Source organism: Schistocerca piceifrons, chromosome 1 (genome assembly GCF_021461385.2).
Source record: "Schistocerca piceifrons isolate TAMUIC-IGC-003096 chromosome 1, iqSchPice1.1, whole genome shotgun sequence".
Lineage (NCBI taxonomy): Eukaryota > Metazoa > Arthropoda > Insecta > Orthoptera > Acrididae > Schistocerca > Schistocerca piceifrons.
This window is the reverse complement of record NC_060138.1, coordinates 327,305,172-327,323,006: the sequence shown is the minus strand read 5'-3', so window position 1 is coordinate 327,323,006 and position 17,835 is coordinate 327,305,172. Positions and strand designations below refer to the sequence as shown.

Below are 17,835 nucleotides of genomic sequence, written 5' to 3'. Positions count from 1 at the left end.
AGAAATGGCAAATGTGATGAACTGTGATCATTCCACAATCATTCAAGATCTGCATGCAATGTAGAAGTTTCAAAACTCGGGTCTATGGGTACCGCATCCTCTTAGCCAAAATCATTAAAATCAGTGGGCGGCCATACATGACCGCTACTTGCTTGTCATCAACTGTCTCATGAACAACATCATTCATTTCTATTCTGTATTGTTACTGATGACAAGAAATGTTGTCTGTAAGACCGCAACAACAATGATAACATAAGAAAAAGAAACAAATGGCTGAATCCAAACAAAGCAGCAGCTCCCAGTACAAAGACCTGCATGCATCCACAAAAGATAATGTTACGCATATGGTGGAACAGCGATGGTGTGGTGTACTACAAATTGCTTCTCTGAAGTATAACCAAGACTGCTGACACTTACTGTCAACAACCGAGATGTCTTGTAGATGCAGTCCAAGAACAATGAGCAGAAAGACTAAGAAAAGTTACGCCACTCGGCAATAATACCCACCTGCATTCTGCTACACTGACAAAAAACACTATACGCGCTTTTGGTTAGGAAGTCAAACTTCACCCTCCTTACTCATCCAATCTTGCACCCTCAGATTTTCACCTTTCCACTCTCTACTTAACAGCCTTCAAGTAACTTCCTTTCCAGATGAAAATGCACTTCAAACATGGCTCTATGCGGTTTTTATCTCAAAACGAGATGATTTCTATAGCCATGAAACCAAAAAGTTACCCTAGCTCTGGAGGAATGTTGTAAATAGTGAAGGAGAATATATTATCGATGACTAAAGTCTCTGTTAAATGTATCTGTCATGTTTATTAAACTCATGGAAAAACACTACCAACTTACGCACCAATCTATTTAAAAAACTGCAGGAAGCAACGCAATGTGCTTGCCAGAACAACACCATTCAGACAGGTGGCACAGGTATTCTCATGTGGGGGATGTTCATTTGTGATGAAATGGGGCTGTGATATGTCTATCATTGTCTCTCATGAACAAACACTACTTCCCATTTGTGTGCAGCAGTTTGTTCACCTGTAGTGTCATATATGCATCCTTTGCTTTACAACATAACAGTGCACCACAACACTTCAGAATTGTGTCAGAATGCTTTGAGGAATATTCCACACACACGTGGATGCTTGACCAGCTATCCAGGTTACCTGATCACTAATCTATTAAGCACAACTAGGATTGTCAACTAAGATGCTCACTGACTGGAATTAGCTACATCCAATGTACATGGATTGTGGGCAGAGGTTGAGCTGCCACAGATCAAGATGTTTAGAAAATACTTTTGTGGCTCAAGAAGTACATTAAATGACATTAATACCTGTTCCATAGATCAAGTATACAATATTTTGTAATGACGTGGAACATATCAGTTTAACATAAGTTTTCTCTACACTATATATATTTTATTTATTTATTATACACATCTAGTTCCACATGACCAAATTGAAGAGCAAATCTCCAAAGTCATGGAACATATCAGTACATGAAATTACAACATAAAAGTAATAACAGATAAAATAAATGTTTATGAAGTCAAAGAGAGACAAGCCATAAGTTTACTTAAACGCAATCAACAATATAACACAGGAATCAGCTTAATTTTTCAAGGAACTCCTCAACAGAATAGAAGGAGTGATCCATGAGGAAACTCTTCAGTTTTGATTTGGAGTCATGTGGATTACTGCTAAGACTTTTGAATTCTTGTGGTAGTTCATTGTAATGTACTTCTTGAGCCACAAAGGTATTTTCAAAACATCAGTACGCTGCACACCTTTCTGCACAAGAGTCAAGGAAGTGCAATACACATGCAGATTGGATTTCTGTCTAGTATTAACTGAGTAAAAGCAGCCAATTCTTGGGAATAAGCTGATATCATTAACAAGAAACAACAGTAAAGAATATATACACACACATGAAAAAAAAGGTTTTGCATCACCCCGGTTACCAGAACTCCTGACGATAAGACATTGACTGTGTATATTGACTGTTTAGAGAGGACACTACACCCACCCAAATATGTAAACAACCATGCAGGAGCAGCACCTATTAAGGGGAGAGGGTCCGACAGCCGACCACTTTCTGTCATTCCATCAGGAAGGAGGTACACGGCTCATCTTGTCTGTAGTTCAACCATGCCTAGACAGTCAATACCGCAGTTCAATTGCATCTGCATTGTTACTTTGTGCCAGGAAGGGCTCTCAACAAGGGAAGTGTCCAGGCATCTCAGAGGGAACCAAAGTGATGTTGCTCGGACATGAAGGAGATACAGAGAGACAGGAACTGTCGGTGACATGCCTCACTCAGGCTGCCCTAGGCTACTGCTGCAGTGGATGACCGCTACCTACAGATTATGGCTCAGAGGAACCCTGACAGCAATGCCACCATGTTGAATAATGCTTTTTGTGCAGCCATAGGACGTCGTGTTATAACTCAAACTGTGTGCAATAGGCTGCATGATGTGCAACTTCACTCCTGACGTCCATGGTGAGGTACATCTTTGCAACCACGACACCAAGCAGTGCAGTACAGATGGGTCCTACACCATGCTGAATGGACCACTCACGATTGGCATCACGATCTCTCCACCAATGAATGTCGCATATACCTTCAACCAGAGAATCATCGGAGATGTGTTTGTAGGCAACCCAGTCAGGCTGAACGCCTTAGACACACTGTCCAGTGAGTGCAGCAAGGTGGGGGTTTCCTGATGTTTTGGGGTGGCATTACGTGGGGCCGACGTACGATGCTGGTGGTTGGTCATGGAAGGTGCCGTAACAGCTGTACGATACGTAACTGCCGCCTTCTGATTGATAGTGCAACCATATCGGCAGCATATTGGCAAGACATTCATCTTCATGGACAACAATTCGCACCCACATCATGCACATCTTGTGAACGACTTCCTTCAGGATAATGACATCCCTCAACTAGAGTGACCAGCATGTTCTCCAGACATGAACCCTATCAAACATGCCTGGGATGGATTGAAAAGGGCTGTTTAAGGACGACGTGACCCACCAACCACTCTGAAGGATCTACAACAAATCATCAGTGAGGAGTGGGACAATCTGAACCAACAGTACTTTGATGAACTTGTGGATAGTATGCCACAACACATACAAGTATTCATCAATGCAAGAAGACGTGCTACTGGGTTTTACAGGTACGGTGTGTACAGCAGTCTGGACCACCACCTCTGAAGGTCTTGCTGTATGGTGGTACAACATGCAATGTGTGGTTTCTATGAGCAATAAAATGGGCGGAAATGATACTTATATTGATCTCTATTGCAATTTTCTGTACAGGTTCCGGAACTCTCAGAACTGAGGTGATGCAAAACTTCTTTTTGATGTGTGTATATTGAGAGGTCAATGTCGAAATACCCGGACTAATGAACAAGGATCACCAAAAGGTTCATAAACTTACACCACTTATTACCCGAACCGCCGTTTCTGAGCCAAAAATATCCTTTGAGAATGGGTGGGGTTACCCCAAATCATAATACCATACACAAATGAAAATAATCAAAGTAGACAACTTTTTGTGTTGAACTATCACTTACTTCAGATATCTTTCAAACAGTAAAAATGGCAGCTTAAGTCTTTGAACAAGATCCTGAACGTGGGCTTCCCACAACAGTTTACTATCTATCTGAACACCTAGAAATTTGAAATGTTCAGTTTCACTAATCATATGGCCATTCTGTGAAAGTAAAATGTCGGGTTTTGTTGAATTGTATGTTAGAAACTGTAAAAACTGGGTCTTACTGTGATTTAGCATTAGTTTATTTTCTACAAGCCATGAACCTTTGTCATGAACTGCACTACTTGAAACAGAACCATGTTGCACACAACATCCTTTACTACCAAGCTAGTGTCATCAGCAAACAGAAATATTTTAAAATTACCTGTAATAATAGAGGGCATATCATTTACATAAATAAGGAAAAGGAGTGGCCCCAGCACTGATCCCTAGGGCTACCCCCACTTGACCGTGCCCCACTTAGATCCCCTGTCATAGACATTCTCAACACTGTGAACAATGACCTTTTGCTGTCTGTTGTTAAAGTAAGAGGTGAACCAAATGTGAGCTACTCCCCGTATTCCATAATGGTCCAACTTCTGGAGCAATATCTTGTGACCAACACAATCAAATGCCTTAGTTAAATCAAAAAAGATGTCTAGCTTCGAAACCTTTGTTTAATCCAACGAGTACCTCACAGAGAAAAGAGAATATAGCATTTTCAGTTGTTAAATCAGTTCTAAAATTCAACTGTACATTTGATAGCGAATTATGTGAAATAATTATCTTTAGATAAACTGCCTTTTCAATAATTTTAGCAGACATTGATGGCATAGAAATAGATCTAAAATTGTTTACATTATCCCTTTCTCCCTTTTTATAGAGTGGCTTTACTACTAAGTACTTTAATCGTTCAAGAAACTGACCATTCTTAATGGAAAAATTACAAATGCAGGGCTAACATATGCAGCCAGTACTTTAATATTCTGCTAGGCACTCCATTATATCCATGGGACACTGAAGCACTAAAGAAACTGGTACAGGCATGCGTATTCAAATACAGAAATATGTAAACAGGCAGAATATGGCGATGTGGTCAGCAATGCCTATATAAGACAACAAGTCTCTGGCACTTTTGTTAGATGTTCACTGCTGCTACAATGGCAGGTTACCAAGATTTAAATAAGTTTGAACATGGTGTTACAGACGGCGAATGAGTGATGGGACACAGCGTCTCTCAGGTAGTGATGGAGTAGGGATTTTCTCATATGACCAATTCATGAGTGTACCGTGGATAACAGGAATCCAGTAAAACATCAAAACTCTGACACTGCTGTGGTCAGAAGAAGATCCTACAAGAAAGGGACCAATGATGACTGAAGAGAATCATTCAACGTCATCAATAAGGGCTTTTGGAGCTGAAGGCCCGCTTGTGTTCCCTTTATCACTGCACGACGCAAAGCTTTACGCCTCACTTGAGTAATTCTAGTAGGACAATGCGACACCCCACACATGCAGAATTGCTACACAGTGGCTCCAGGAACAGTCTACTGAGTTTAAACACTTCCGTTAGCCACCAAAACTCCCCAGACATGAACATTATTGAGCCTATCTGGGACATCTTGCAACATGCTGTTCACAAGAGATCTCCACGCCCTCGTACTCTTATGGATTTATTGACAGCCCTGCAGGATTCATGGTGCCAGTTCCCTCTATCAGTACTTCAGATATTAGTTGATTCCAAGCCATGCCATGTTACAGCACTTTTGCGTGCTAGTGGAGGCCATACACAATATTAGGCAGGTGTACCAGTTTCTTTGGCTCTTCAGTGTAGGGCTCCCTATGTGTGTGTGTGTGTGTGTGTGTGTGTGTGTGTGTGTGTGTGGGCGCGCGTGCCCACACACACACACACACACACACACACACACACACAGAGTTATTACTTCATGCCCAAAAGTTTATCAATTGAGTAGAAGGAGTTGTCATTCAGAAACTATTTTAATTTGTTTTTAAATGTTGGTTGGCTATCTGTCAGACTTTTAATGCTATTTGTCAAATGATCAAAGATTTTTGTGGCAGCATAATTCACCCCTTTCTGTGCCAAAGTCAGATTTAAACTAGAATAGTGAAGATCATCCTTTGTTCTACTGTTGTAGCTATACACTTCGCTATTATTTTTGAACTGGGACGAGTTGTAATAACAATTTTCAGAAGTGAATGTATGTACTGCAGAGGTACTGCGAATATTATGAGTTCCTTAAATAAATGTCTAGAAGGTGATCTTGGGTGGGTTCCAGCCATTATTCTGATTACACGCTTTTGTGCAATATATACTTTTCCTCTTAATAATGAATTACTCCACAATATGATGCCATATGAAAGCAGTGAATGAAAATAGGCATAGCAGGCTAATTTACTGATATGTTTATCACCAAAATTTGCAATAGCCCCAATAGCATAAGAAGCTGAACCTAACAGTCTCAGCAGATCATCAATGTGATTCTTCCAATTCTATTTATCATCAATGCACACACACAGACATTTTGAATATTCTGCTTTAGCAACAGACTTCCATTCAAAGATTATATTCATCAATGGTGTTATGCCATTTACTTTACAGAATTGCATGTACAGTACTTTCTCAAACTTTAGTGATGGTCCATTTGCAGAGAACCACTAAATAAATTTCTCAAAGATATTATTTACAATTTCCTCAGCTGATTCTTGTTTGTTGGATGTGATTATAATACTTGCATCATCAGAAAAAAGCTTTGCCTCTTCATGAATATAGAGTGACAAGTTATTACATATATTAAGAACAATAAGGGACCCAAGACCCTGTGAGACACCTGCCCTGTTAGAGGACTCTGCTGATTTTTGCAGACTATCTGTACTGTCAATTTCAACCTTCTGCATTCTTCTAGTTAAATATGAATTAAACAATTTGTGCACTGTCTCACTCATACCACAATACTTAAGCTAATCTAGAATGATTTCATGATTCACACAGTCAAAAGCCTTTGAGAGATAACAAAATATTCCAATGTGTGATGTTTGGTTATTCAGAGCATTTAATATTTAATCAGTGAAAGCATACATAACATTTTCTGTTGAAAATGCCTTTTTGAAAACCAAATTGGGATTTTGTTAGTACTTCATTTTTAAATGATGCTACTCTTGAATACACTACTTTTTCAAGAATTTTGGATAAATATGTCAGAATTGAGATTGGGTAGTAGTTGTTCACAGCAGACCTATCCCCTTTTTTATGCAGTGATTTAACCATAGCATATTTCAGTCTGTCTGGACAAATACCCTATTTCAGTGAGCTACTACGCATACAACCGAGGATCCTACTTATCTGTTGGGCACAAGCTTTTAGTGCCCTGCTTGGAAATGCCATCAATTCCATGCGAGCTTTTACTTTTGAGTGAATTTATTATTTTCCTAATTTCAGTGGGAGATGTGGGCAGAATTGCAAATTCATCACATTGCATGGGCATTGCCTCTTCCATATACAGCCTTGCATTTTCTAATGAATAAGTGGATCCTATTTTCTCTACTTCTGTCTTATATGATGCTAACAAAGAAAGCCAGTTGGCTTTAATGCTCATCTGGAGACACTTGGAACAGATGGAATAGGACCATCATAAAATAAGTAAAACAATACTGGTTGAGTAAAAGCCAGGCACAACAAAAAGACTGTTGCACATAATCCTTTCGGGCAAAGCCTTCATCAGAAAAGAGAAACACACCTGCTTTCACACAAGTAACATTCAAGGACCAACTACAGAGTGTACACCAAGCATTTAGATTATTTATCTGTCAGTAATTCAGCTACAAAGATTTACGTTCGTGACAAAAGAGACACTGCTCAATGTTCTTAAGACATATGAGCTCCTTTAAATAATGAATCTTGCAATCATAAAGATATTTTTGTTGAAACTAAGGCAAGAGTTCCTTTGTTGATAATACCTGACATTACCAAGCCAAAACACTTCATCAAGTAAGTGTAAGGGAAAAGCATAAATATAAAGTTTTTCAACACTTTTCTTTGCCACTGAGTTCTTAGAAAAGGCAACACCAAGAAAATTGAACAAACCATATCATAATTTATTTAGTAAACAGTCGTCATCACATGTAAGTTGTTACTTTTCATTTGTGGATGACTGCTTTCGATCTACTATAGAGATCATCATCAGATCTCTCTCTGTAGTAGATTGAAACCAGTCATCCACAAATAAAAAGTTACAGCTTATAAGCAACCACGACTGCTTACTACATAAATTATAATATTATTAGATCACTGTTTCCTGGAACAATGTTCCTAAGAATTTGAAATACATCAGTCAAAAAACAGGACTACAACAGAGAAGGAATGAATATGACTGTCATTGATATTTGCCGTATTTATGTGGTTTCACAACAGAAAATTAAAGGATTTCAATATAAATTAAAATAACTTTTCAAATGTGGACACTTCACAAATATAACAAAACAGTACACTAATGCCACAGCACAACTGGTCAAAACAAATTATGTACTCACTTATGTGTAAAATAAGGGAAAGTAAAACTTAGCTATAGCAGAATGATACATGTTGCATTGATAAATGTAACAGAAAACAGTATACACTCACTTTAAAACTCTTGCTCTGTTCCTACAATAAGCACAAACAACCATACAGACACAAAAATGAACATTACAGTACCCATAGCAAGACTGATAATCTATTATCAATTACTGAGCACAGTTGCCTGTGCAGGAGGAGGGTGCAATAGGATACTGCAGGGCAGGTCTTCCGAGAGATGATTTGGTGGCCGCACAAAAAAGATGAAAGGAGTTCAGGGGGTAGAACAAAGAAGAGACATAAAGAATGGAGAGAGTTAAGCTGGAAATGAGGTGGAAGAGGAAGGTGGAGATGAACAGAATGACAGGGTGGGGTGCGTGAAAGGGAGAGGGTAGAAAAGGGGGGAGAGGAAGTGAGGGTTTGGACAGGAGAAGAGGAGGAGAGAAAGAGAGAGAATGCCCGCATGCAGGGCAGGGGAAACTGAAGGAAGAGTGGCGGGCGAAGGCAGTACATGATCCAGTTGGGAAGGAGTGGTGTGAACACAAGAAGGAAGGGAAAAGATAAGGTGAGGCAGAGGGAAACAGTTTAGCAGAGGTTTAGGGCAGGGGGACTGTGGTAGTGCAGACAGTGTTGGAGATAAAATTCCCACTTGTGTAGTGCTGGAAAAAGAGTATCCAAATGGTCCAAGTAGTGAAGCTGCAGTTGAAGTCATTTGTGTTATGAGAGCTGTCAAAGTGAAGATACAGTTGGTGGCTGGTGCACTTGATATGAACAGATTTATTTATGGAGCCATCTGAGAGATGTAGATTGACATCTATGAAGTTGGCTTGTTGAAATGAGAAGACCCAGTGAAGTGGACAGGAATGAGTCCTCCACAGAGCCCATAAATATTTGCCCATAAATGTTTGCTTAGGATGGTGCTATGTGAATGTACGAGACATCTGTGCGCATATGATGTACACCAACCATCAACAATATCTCCACGATAACAGCTGTCACCTGTCCCATGTTGAAAAGTTTCTTCCCCACAGCCTCAACAACCATTAACATCACTTCTACCACAGAAAGCAGGAGTTATCAAAATACACCGGTAATCTTACCAGAGCCTATACTGACAGACAGTGTCATATCCAGCTCATCCATGAACTGATGTCCTGAGATGATGGACATCCTACCTAAAATCCTACCCACACCACCCATAGTAGTGATCCATTATCCACTCAACCTACAGAATATCCCTGCTCATTCCTATCCCAAATGCCACTCCCAATCCTGAACTCATAGATCTTTCCCTTATGGTCGGCCCATGAAAGACCTGTGCCATACACCCATCCATCACATCCTACAGCAGTCCAGTAACATGAATTGCCCAACTAGTGCAAAGGAGGCCACATGTGATAGCAGCCATATATGAATTATGCTGCAGTTAATATACAACTCTTTGCATATGCATAAGTAACCAACTGTCTATTAACATGAATGGCACAGCCAAACTGTGGCAAATGACAAACTTGAACATCCAGTTGCGAAACATGCTGTGCAATATTACACAAATAACTTCCACGACTGCTTCTTTATATGGGTCGTTTTGATACTCATTTCCAGCACAAGTTTCTCTGGACTACACATGTTGGAATTCTCTCTCTAGCATAACCCACACTCTACAATTCCCCTGGCCTAAACTTCTGCTAAACTGTTTCCTATTGCCTCATGTTACCTTTTCCCTTCTGTTTACTGTCCACACCATTTCTTCCCTGTTCAGATCATGTACAGCATTCTCCCATCATTCTTCCTCCTCTTCACCCCGCCCCACATGTGGACATTCTCTCTCTCTCTCTCTCTCTCTCTCTCTCTCTCTCTCTCTCTCTCTCTCTCTCTCTCCCCCCCCCCCTCGCCCCCCCCCCCCCCCCCAACCCTTTCTCTTTCAGTATCACTTCCCTGTCACCTCCACATCCCTCTTCCACCTCCCTCCCATCCCACGGCCTCTCCTTTTTTTATATCTCTTATTTGCTATACCCTCTGAACTCCACTCATCTTGTTGTGCAGCCACAAAATCATCTGTCAAAAGACCTGTCGTGCACTATGCTGTTACTCCCTCCCCACCTCCTTCTGCTTAGGCAACTGCTCTCAGTAACTGATACTCAATAATCAGTTTCTCCATGACCACTATAATGTTTGTCTTGGTATCTGTATGGTTGTGTGTAATTTTATTAGAAAAATAACATCATCTCAAAAGCTGCTGCAACTACTGTTTTCTGTTAAATGTTTCTATACACATCTGTCCACTATAAGTGAGTGGTTGTCTTCCCCTTATTTGAAGTACTGTTCCATCCAAGAAGTTCCATTATTGTTATATGTATCCTCTTACGATCTTTTCACATTAAATATACACAGTTTATAAACTAAACCAGACTGCATTCCTAAAGCATACAGAACTGACTGTAACTAGGCAGTGACATCTAAAAAAAATTTTCGGAATGCCACAGTGATTTACAGCAATCAGTGCCTTGGTCATTGAGTTGCAGCTAGCTAGAACTGCTCAATGTGAATGAGAGCAAGTGAAACAGTGCAACTGTAAAATGTAGGATGAATATTTGGGAAGATCTGAGGTGCATGTCACAAAGCAAGCCCATAGTCAATTCCTAACTAGCTCTTGTTATAATTAGACTACATTTTCCCATTCAGTAATAATATCGCATTGCAACATGTACTGTCACTAAAGTTTTCAACTTTTTACAAATGTTAATCCTGTTTCGTTTCTCAAGCCTCCCTTCTAAGTTGAAAATGTTACACCATAAAGTCAAGGGCTAGCACAGCATTTGGGAACGACAGAGCAGAGAGGGCTGTGAGACAATGTCAGCCAATTGCACACTGACAGAACCCCTCTCCAGGATGACAACGCTGCAATGACCTCTACGTGAAGAGGACATAAGCGCCGCACCTGACTGGTCATGGCCCAGTTGAAGAGAAGCTTCAAGACTAGCAGCCTGAATAGAAGCGTCAACTGTATTACTTCATTTGTATTAAGAATTTTATATACTGAAGAAGCTGGCTTATTTTGTCTGTCGCCCTTTTGCAACACATCTATGTAATTCTCAAAGTTAAGTACTGTCATTTACTTTTTTGTAATAAACCTCATTTAAATGATTTGCTTGAAATGTTGTCTAGTGATCCAAGAAAGCAAGTTTCCTAGACACCCCATATTCGACGACTAGGCAGGATTTAACAGAATGTGCCTTTAAAAGAGCTTTCAGTATAAGGTACAGAACACACGCAACTTTTTTCTAGATCTTAACTGATGAAATTAAATACAGTATAAATATGCAAATCAAATCAGTCCTCTTCAAATAGCATGATCCAATCTAATGTGATGCCATAACTGTCAATTTTCAAAACCTAGTTAACTTTCTTAGAGTCCTTAATTTTATACATTTCATTTGGAATTTTTATACTGTTATCTTGCATTAGAATGCAAGTAGGATACAAGCAAGTCATCCAACATGTAGCCCTTCTGCATATGAGACACATCCAAAAAGTCAGTTTTCCTATTTTTTAAAAACAAAGGCAACATAGTTTCACGAAAAAGTTACTGGCAACAGGTACAGCAATGTTTGAGTTATTTTTTGACACAGTCACCACAAGAATTGAGTAACTTGTCATATCAGGGTATCAACTTTTGTGTTACTGGGTTGTAGAAGTCTGCTACCTGTGAATGAAACCAGCATGTAATAGTCATCTGCAGCTCTTCATCGTTGTCAAAACACTGGTCGGAGGACAGGAATTTCTTGAGGTGCAAGAAAAGATGTAAATTGTTGGGACAGATCCCAGCTGAACTTCTGCAAAACAGTTGCTGTGCGCCATGTTATATGGGGACGAGTATTGTCATGGAACAGCACAACACCTGCGGTAAGCATTCCAAACCTCTTGTTCACTCGGGGCAGGAAGTCAATGAGCAGAATGTCCTTCCTGTTCCAGAACATCACACACATCGTTTTCTGCACTGAAGCAGTCTGTTTGAATTTCATCTTGACCAGTGATACACTGTGACACCTATGCATTGACTGCTGCTTGGTTCCAAGGGTCAAGAGAGAAATCCAGCTGCCACATACATTCAGCAACAGCACAGCTCAAAGCGTATTTATTTTTGTGACAATGGACTTTCATTTGTACGCAGTAACATTTTATTAGTACAGTATATTCACTAGTAATGTAGCCAAGTGGAAGAAAAGTTAAATGAAACCCATATCACGAGAAAAGGAACAGTATAGAATAGGGTACTGTTCAGGAAGGAGGTAAATTTATTCTTTTGTGGGAGACATCAATACAGAATGAAATCTCCACCTCTCTTTTGCCTCAGCCTGTAATGTCTCAATGGTGAATGGTACAGGAACCAACTGCCCTATCATACACTTCTGTTTGTTCACCATGCAGGCAGCCTGTATCTACAATTATACAGTGTATCATTGCAGGAATATCAAACTGTGACAAAATACTTTCAGGAAGACTCTAGGCAAATGAAGGCAACTGTGTTGCCCCAGGTTACCTGGTATCAATCAGGAGCTACTGCAGTGTGTTGTTATTTTACTGAAATAACATGTTAAAAATTATGACCTGTTACCCAGTTTACTAAATCTTGCATAGGAATTAATTAATTAATCATGTTCTGTAAGTTCTGTTGTGAAAGAGGACCTTCAAGGAAATCAAATAAGTCGAGGAACACCTTAAAGAGTGAAGGAGGAAATAACTACAATAAAACTGCTATATTCTATTCAGTTGCCAGTGGAGCAAATGACCACTGTTAATCTGATATTGTGAATTCAATATTCTTTGTATTTTTACAAACAAACAAATACGTACCATAAAATGAGAGAAGGGGCAGGAACATAGAGTTATTAAGAAGAATTTGCTTTAATAGTAAGTCTGGCTAATGTAGGGGACAAGACCCATGTCTAAAGTTTCTCAGAACAAAAACCAATTCCTTCTTTTCATAAAATTCAGGGAGAGCTTGAAAGTCTTACCATATCCATCATGAAAGGGCTGACAAGCACGAAGAGAGAGAGAAGTAAACAGACACAAAATATTTTTAAAAAGTAGGATCATTATGACTATCCAACCATCAAGTGTTTTAATTTTCTGTAGTATGACAGCTTGCTAAGAAGCTCTAAGTTTAATTAACATTTGGTTACATTCATATTGAGAAACCTCCAAATTCTTAGGCTGCAACAAATAGTGATCAGGACATGTACAGGCTGTCTTCCCAGTACATGATACAAACTACAATAAAAAGTGCAGCAAAAAGAACATTCTCAGGATAGCCAACAATGAGATGGCTTTTGAAAGGTTAAATAAGAGCAAGATGTGCAGTCAAGGTACAAAAAAAACTTGAATTTTACTGAACATGAAATAAATAAATAAATAAGCATGAAAGGAAAGACAGAGCTTCAGCAGAATAAATGAAAGATTTAAATCCCTACTCAGGGACAAGCTAGGTTTGAACAACACAACCTATGATGGCATGCATCTTTCAGTATCTGTGAACAGATTGGTGATATGAATGACAGTTTTAATCTGTGGGTGAGAACCATGGTGTAACTTTGAAATTCGAAAGGATGACAATTGGTGTAATGATGATGTTGGATCAATAATGATTATTCGATTTTGGATGGTGCTAGGATACTAATTTATATCATAATAATGATGCAGGGATCATGAATGAGTATTCAGTTTTGGATAGCACTAGGATTCTAATTTCTATCATGGTGCACTTACAGGTACTCCTAATGATAATACTAGAATCATCTCACCACACATGTTGACATTCTTAATCTTCCTTAAATCCCTACCAAAATATCGCAGTCAATACTTTGTTTTACCCCTGACTTATGTACCTTCTCATAAAGAGCAAAAAGTTCTTTGGTCCATAGTTTTTTACAGTTACCTTTAAAAATTGTGAATGTTTGAACTCCCAGTTAACACAGGATATAAGCAATGAGTACAGTTTTTGGCAATTACTGTGAAAACGGCAACAGCAAAGGCCTACCTGAAGGAAAAATTCCGAGACTAGACTAAAGTGATTTAGGGAAACCACACACAATCTAAAACAACAATTGGCCCAAGATTTCCATCCATGAATATTAGTCCTACCTTGCCATTTCTCAGAGTTACTGGTTCAGATTATCAACAGCCTTATTACTGACTTTACTTACCTGGACTGGAAACAGGCTTCAAACAACTGGCTTCTTACTTAATGATTTTATGCATCCCATCATGCGTAATATTACGAATGTAAATGAAATGTCTCACTTACCTACTAACAGTTTTCTTCTCCACAGTGTCATATGGAAGATCTCTAGCACAATGGTAAGCATGCCCCCCTGCCGAAACCAAAGTGGCACAGGAGGAAGCAGGTGAAGGAAAGCTCACAAGCGTGTCACTATCAGAGGTAGGTGATGCTGCCGTCACGATAGTATCACTATCTGAATCTATGGAACAAATTACGGAAAACATGAGGGATTTCTTCATTCTAATATAAAACTGTATTATTTTAGTTTCAATGTTAAGGGAAAAGTTAATATCGTTCTTGTGTATTTCAAATTCTGTTAGACTTTAGGAATTTGATGGAACCTCTGTGCATTCAGGTTAAAACTAAATCAATTTTACCAATAGAACAGTGCCTATATTTATCTGGGTAAAGGGAAGCACTAGCAGACCTGATTACTGAAATACTACTAATACCACCCAATATGTTAATGATTATCCTCAGTTTCATTTTCTGACCAGTACTTAACACATTTCTCCTTATCTCTTTTCCATTATAAAAAAAAGAAGAGAAAAACAGTGTAACACAGAACAATTATGAACAGCTACAAGTACTACAGCACTATCAAGTACAGATATGAAAGTTGAGGTACTAGTTAAGGTGGAATAGGTAGAGAAGAGTACAGAGAGAGGATAGATGAGGGAGGAGAAGTTGGCAAAATGCCATACCTGGAGTGGTTAGGAGAGATGGCAAATTAAGGCTGAGAGATAAGAATACAAGTACACAAGTCAATCATGGCTGAATATGTCTAGAAAACAAGGATGGGCAGGGAGTAAGTGGAAAAGAAGGACCATGAAAATAAAGCAAATAGTCAGAAAGTAAGAACAAAATAAAAAGTAGATTAGGCACATGAAAAGAAAAAACAGAAAGTGGGTGACTGGGAAAATCTAAAGTCAAAGCAGGAAGAGAACAGATGTTGTTGGATTGTGGAAAGGGAATGATGACAGGACAAAAACAAAAGTTCATGTCAAGGTAACTGTGTAATCATAGTAAGTGCTGATCATAGTAAGTACTGAAGGAGCTATTAGCATCAGTTCTGAGGAAATGGTGCTGAGTGGTGAAGGATGGGTATCCATATGCAACAAGTTATAGAGTAAATATTAAAATTGACAGTGTTCCAAGGCCTAATTTACCACTGTTGATAGTATGTAGAGGTCATTAATCTGAACAGACTTTCTGAAGAGTTATTGTAGTGAGATTAGTAAAAAAGTGCTGCACAGCCAAGCTTCAATACTTTTCACGAGATAAGGTGCGCTTGCCACAGAACTTATGTTGAAAGTTGTCCATGTTGGATACTGCAGCCATAGTCAAATAATGAATAAAATAAACACGTTTTGTACCATCACAACAGCATCTCTTTATCGCTCTCCCAAGACCAGTTTCAGACTTCAAGCATTTTCAAGTGGGACATATTAAAGTCATGTGAGTAACACTCATATTATTTGTGCGTAAATAAAAATTAACTTGAGAAAACAATAAAAGTATGAGGCAGAATTGCAGGCCTTTGGGAAGTAGACTTTCACTGTTGTTGGTTCGTAGTACATACACTATTCTAGCTTTTGGAACTATTAGTTCCTTCCTCAGGGAGGAGAGAGAAATTGGTTGGAAAAGGTTAAAAAGAAAGAGCAGGTCATTCAGAGCCCACAATGAAAGGGACCCAGAAGCTATGAAGGGCTCGCCACATCCTCAGTACATGTGGGAACCTAATCATCCAGGGGTTTGTGTGACCTGCCCTTCATTTTTAACATTACCCACCTATGACCTCCAACTCTTTCCTCATGAAGGAACTGTTAGTTCTGAAACCTAGGATAGTGTATGCACTGTTACAGGTGTCTCTCATCAGTTGCACTGAAATTTCACCTCCTGAAGAAAAGAAATGAACAGCAAATCTGTTGGGCCAACTCTTTGCCTTTACAAATGTCTGCTTGTGTCTATGTATGTGCGGATGGATATGTGTGTGTATGCGAGTGTATACCTGTCCTTTTTTCCCCCTAAGGTAAGTCTTTCCGGGATTGGAATGACTCCTTACCCTCTCACTTAAAACCCACATCCTTTCGTCTTTCCCTCTCCTTCCCTCTTTCCTGATGAAGCAACCGTTGGTTGCGAAAGCTTGAAGTTTGTGTGTATGTTTGTGTTTGTTTGTGTGTCTATCAACATGCCAGCACTTTCGTTTGGCAAGTTACATCATCTTTGTTTTGAGATCATCATTTTGTATAGTGCTGGGCATAATTCTAGTTTAGTACATGCATTATTTCACAAATCCACATACTTTTTGAATATTTTAAGCCCCTGGCGAATTTAACCTTTAATGTACTAACAAGAAAATAGCACAGGGCTGTGATGTTTTGGCATTTTACAGGAAAGTGGGCTAATTAGAGTGGCTTTTTAACACTCTTTATGAAAATGTAATGTTTTCTTCTAAGACCTACAGTTATTTCATAATTCATGAAGTTTCCTATTTTTAAATTTCCGCATAATATATACTGCAATAGATCATAAAGTGATTCAACATGATCAGCTGTGGAAAAATTGACACTTCTTGAGTTGTTTAGAAGTGCATTAACACATCAGAGTCATTTGAGTGTAAATTTGAAGTGAAATTTGTGTGTAAACATTATCCGGTTATTTCAAATCAGCCTAATAATGGCCACTTCATCAAGAAGATCATGTGTGAATGACCCTGATGTGTTTTGTTACATCTGCAGCTCTCTGATTCTCAAAAGCAGGAGAGCGAACATGACCTCATTTATCAAAAGAGCATACCTGTCTTATTTCAGTATAAAGTTACGAGATCAGGACAAACATTTTGCACTACACCCTGCTTGTCATGCATGCATTTTGAGGAAATGGACACAAGGCAAGAAGAAATCTTTACCATTCAGGATTCCATCGGCATAGAGAGAACAAGAAAACCATGAAGATAATTGCTATTTTTGTATGGTGAAAGTGGGTAGGCTTATCAAGAACAATACAAAACAAACTGTTTATCCAAACCTAAAAATCAGCCATAGGATTTCATATCAAATGGTCCTAACATTCCTGTGTCTAAAACACCCGCTACTATAGAATCTTCAACATCACCACCAGCATCATCAAGTGAAAATTCAGATCCTGATTATAGCTCCACACCCACAAAACGACAACCAGAGCAGTTTACACAAGAAGAACTTAATGACTTGGGAAGAGATGTGGGTATCTCAAAACACCGAAGTGTTGTATGTGGAGATCCAAAAGTAATAGGAGTGCTGCTGGGATAAAAGTCTGGCTTAACAAAGTTCATTTGTTTCCTGTGCCTCTGGGGTAGCGATGTCAGCGAACAGCGTTGGAGTAAAATAGAGTGGCCTACCAGAACAATCATGAATCCTGCACAGAAAAATGTGATATATGAGAATCTTTGGTA

The 17,835-nt window shown here is 39.1% G+C and overlaps 1 protein-coding gene across 1 annotated transcript in view; it reads right to left on the bottom strand.

Moving 5' to 3' along the window:
• The window catches only part of LOC124788262 (oxysterol-binding protein-related protein 1-like), a 421,041-nt gene that overhangs the window by 262,964 nt on the left and 140,242 nt on the right, over positions 1 to 17,835 (bottom strand). Inside the window, exon 13 of the mRNA XM_047255469.1 lies at positions 14,424 to 14,598. Within this exon, the coding sequence (XP_047111425.1) occupies positions 14,424 to 14,598 (175 nt within the window). The remainder of the gene's footprint in view (positions 1 to 14,423; positions 14,599 to 17,835) is intronic.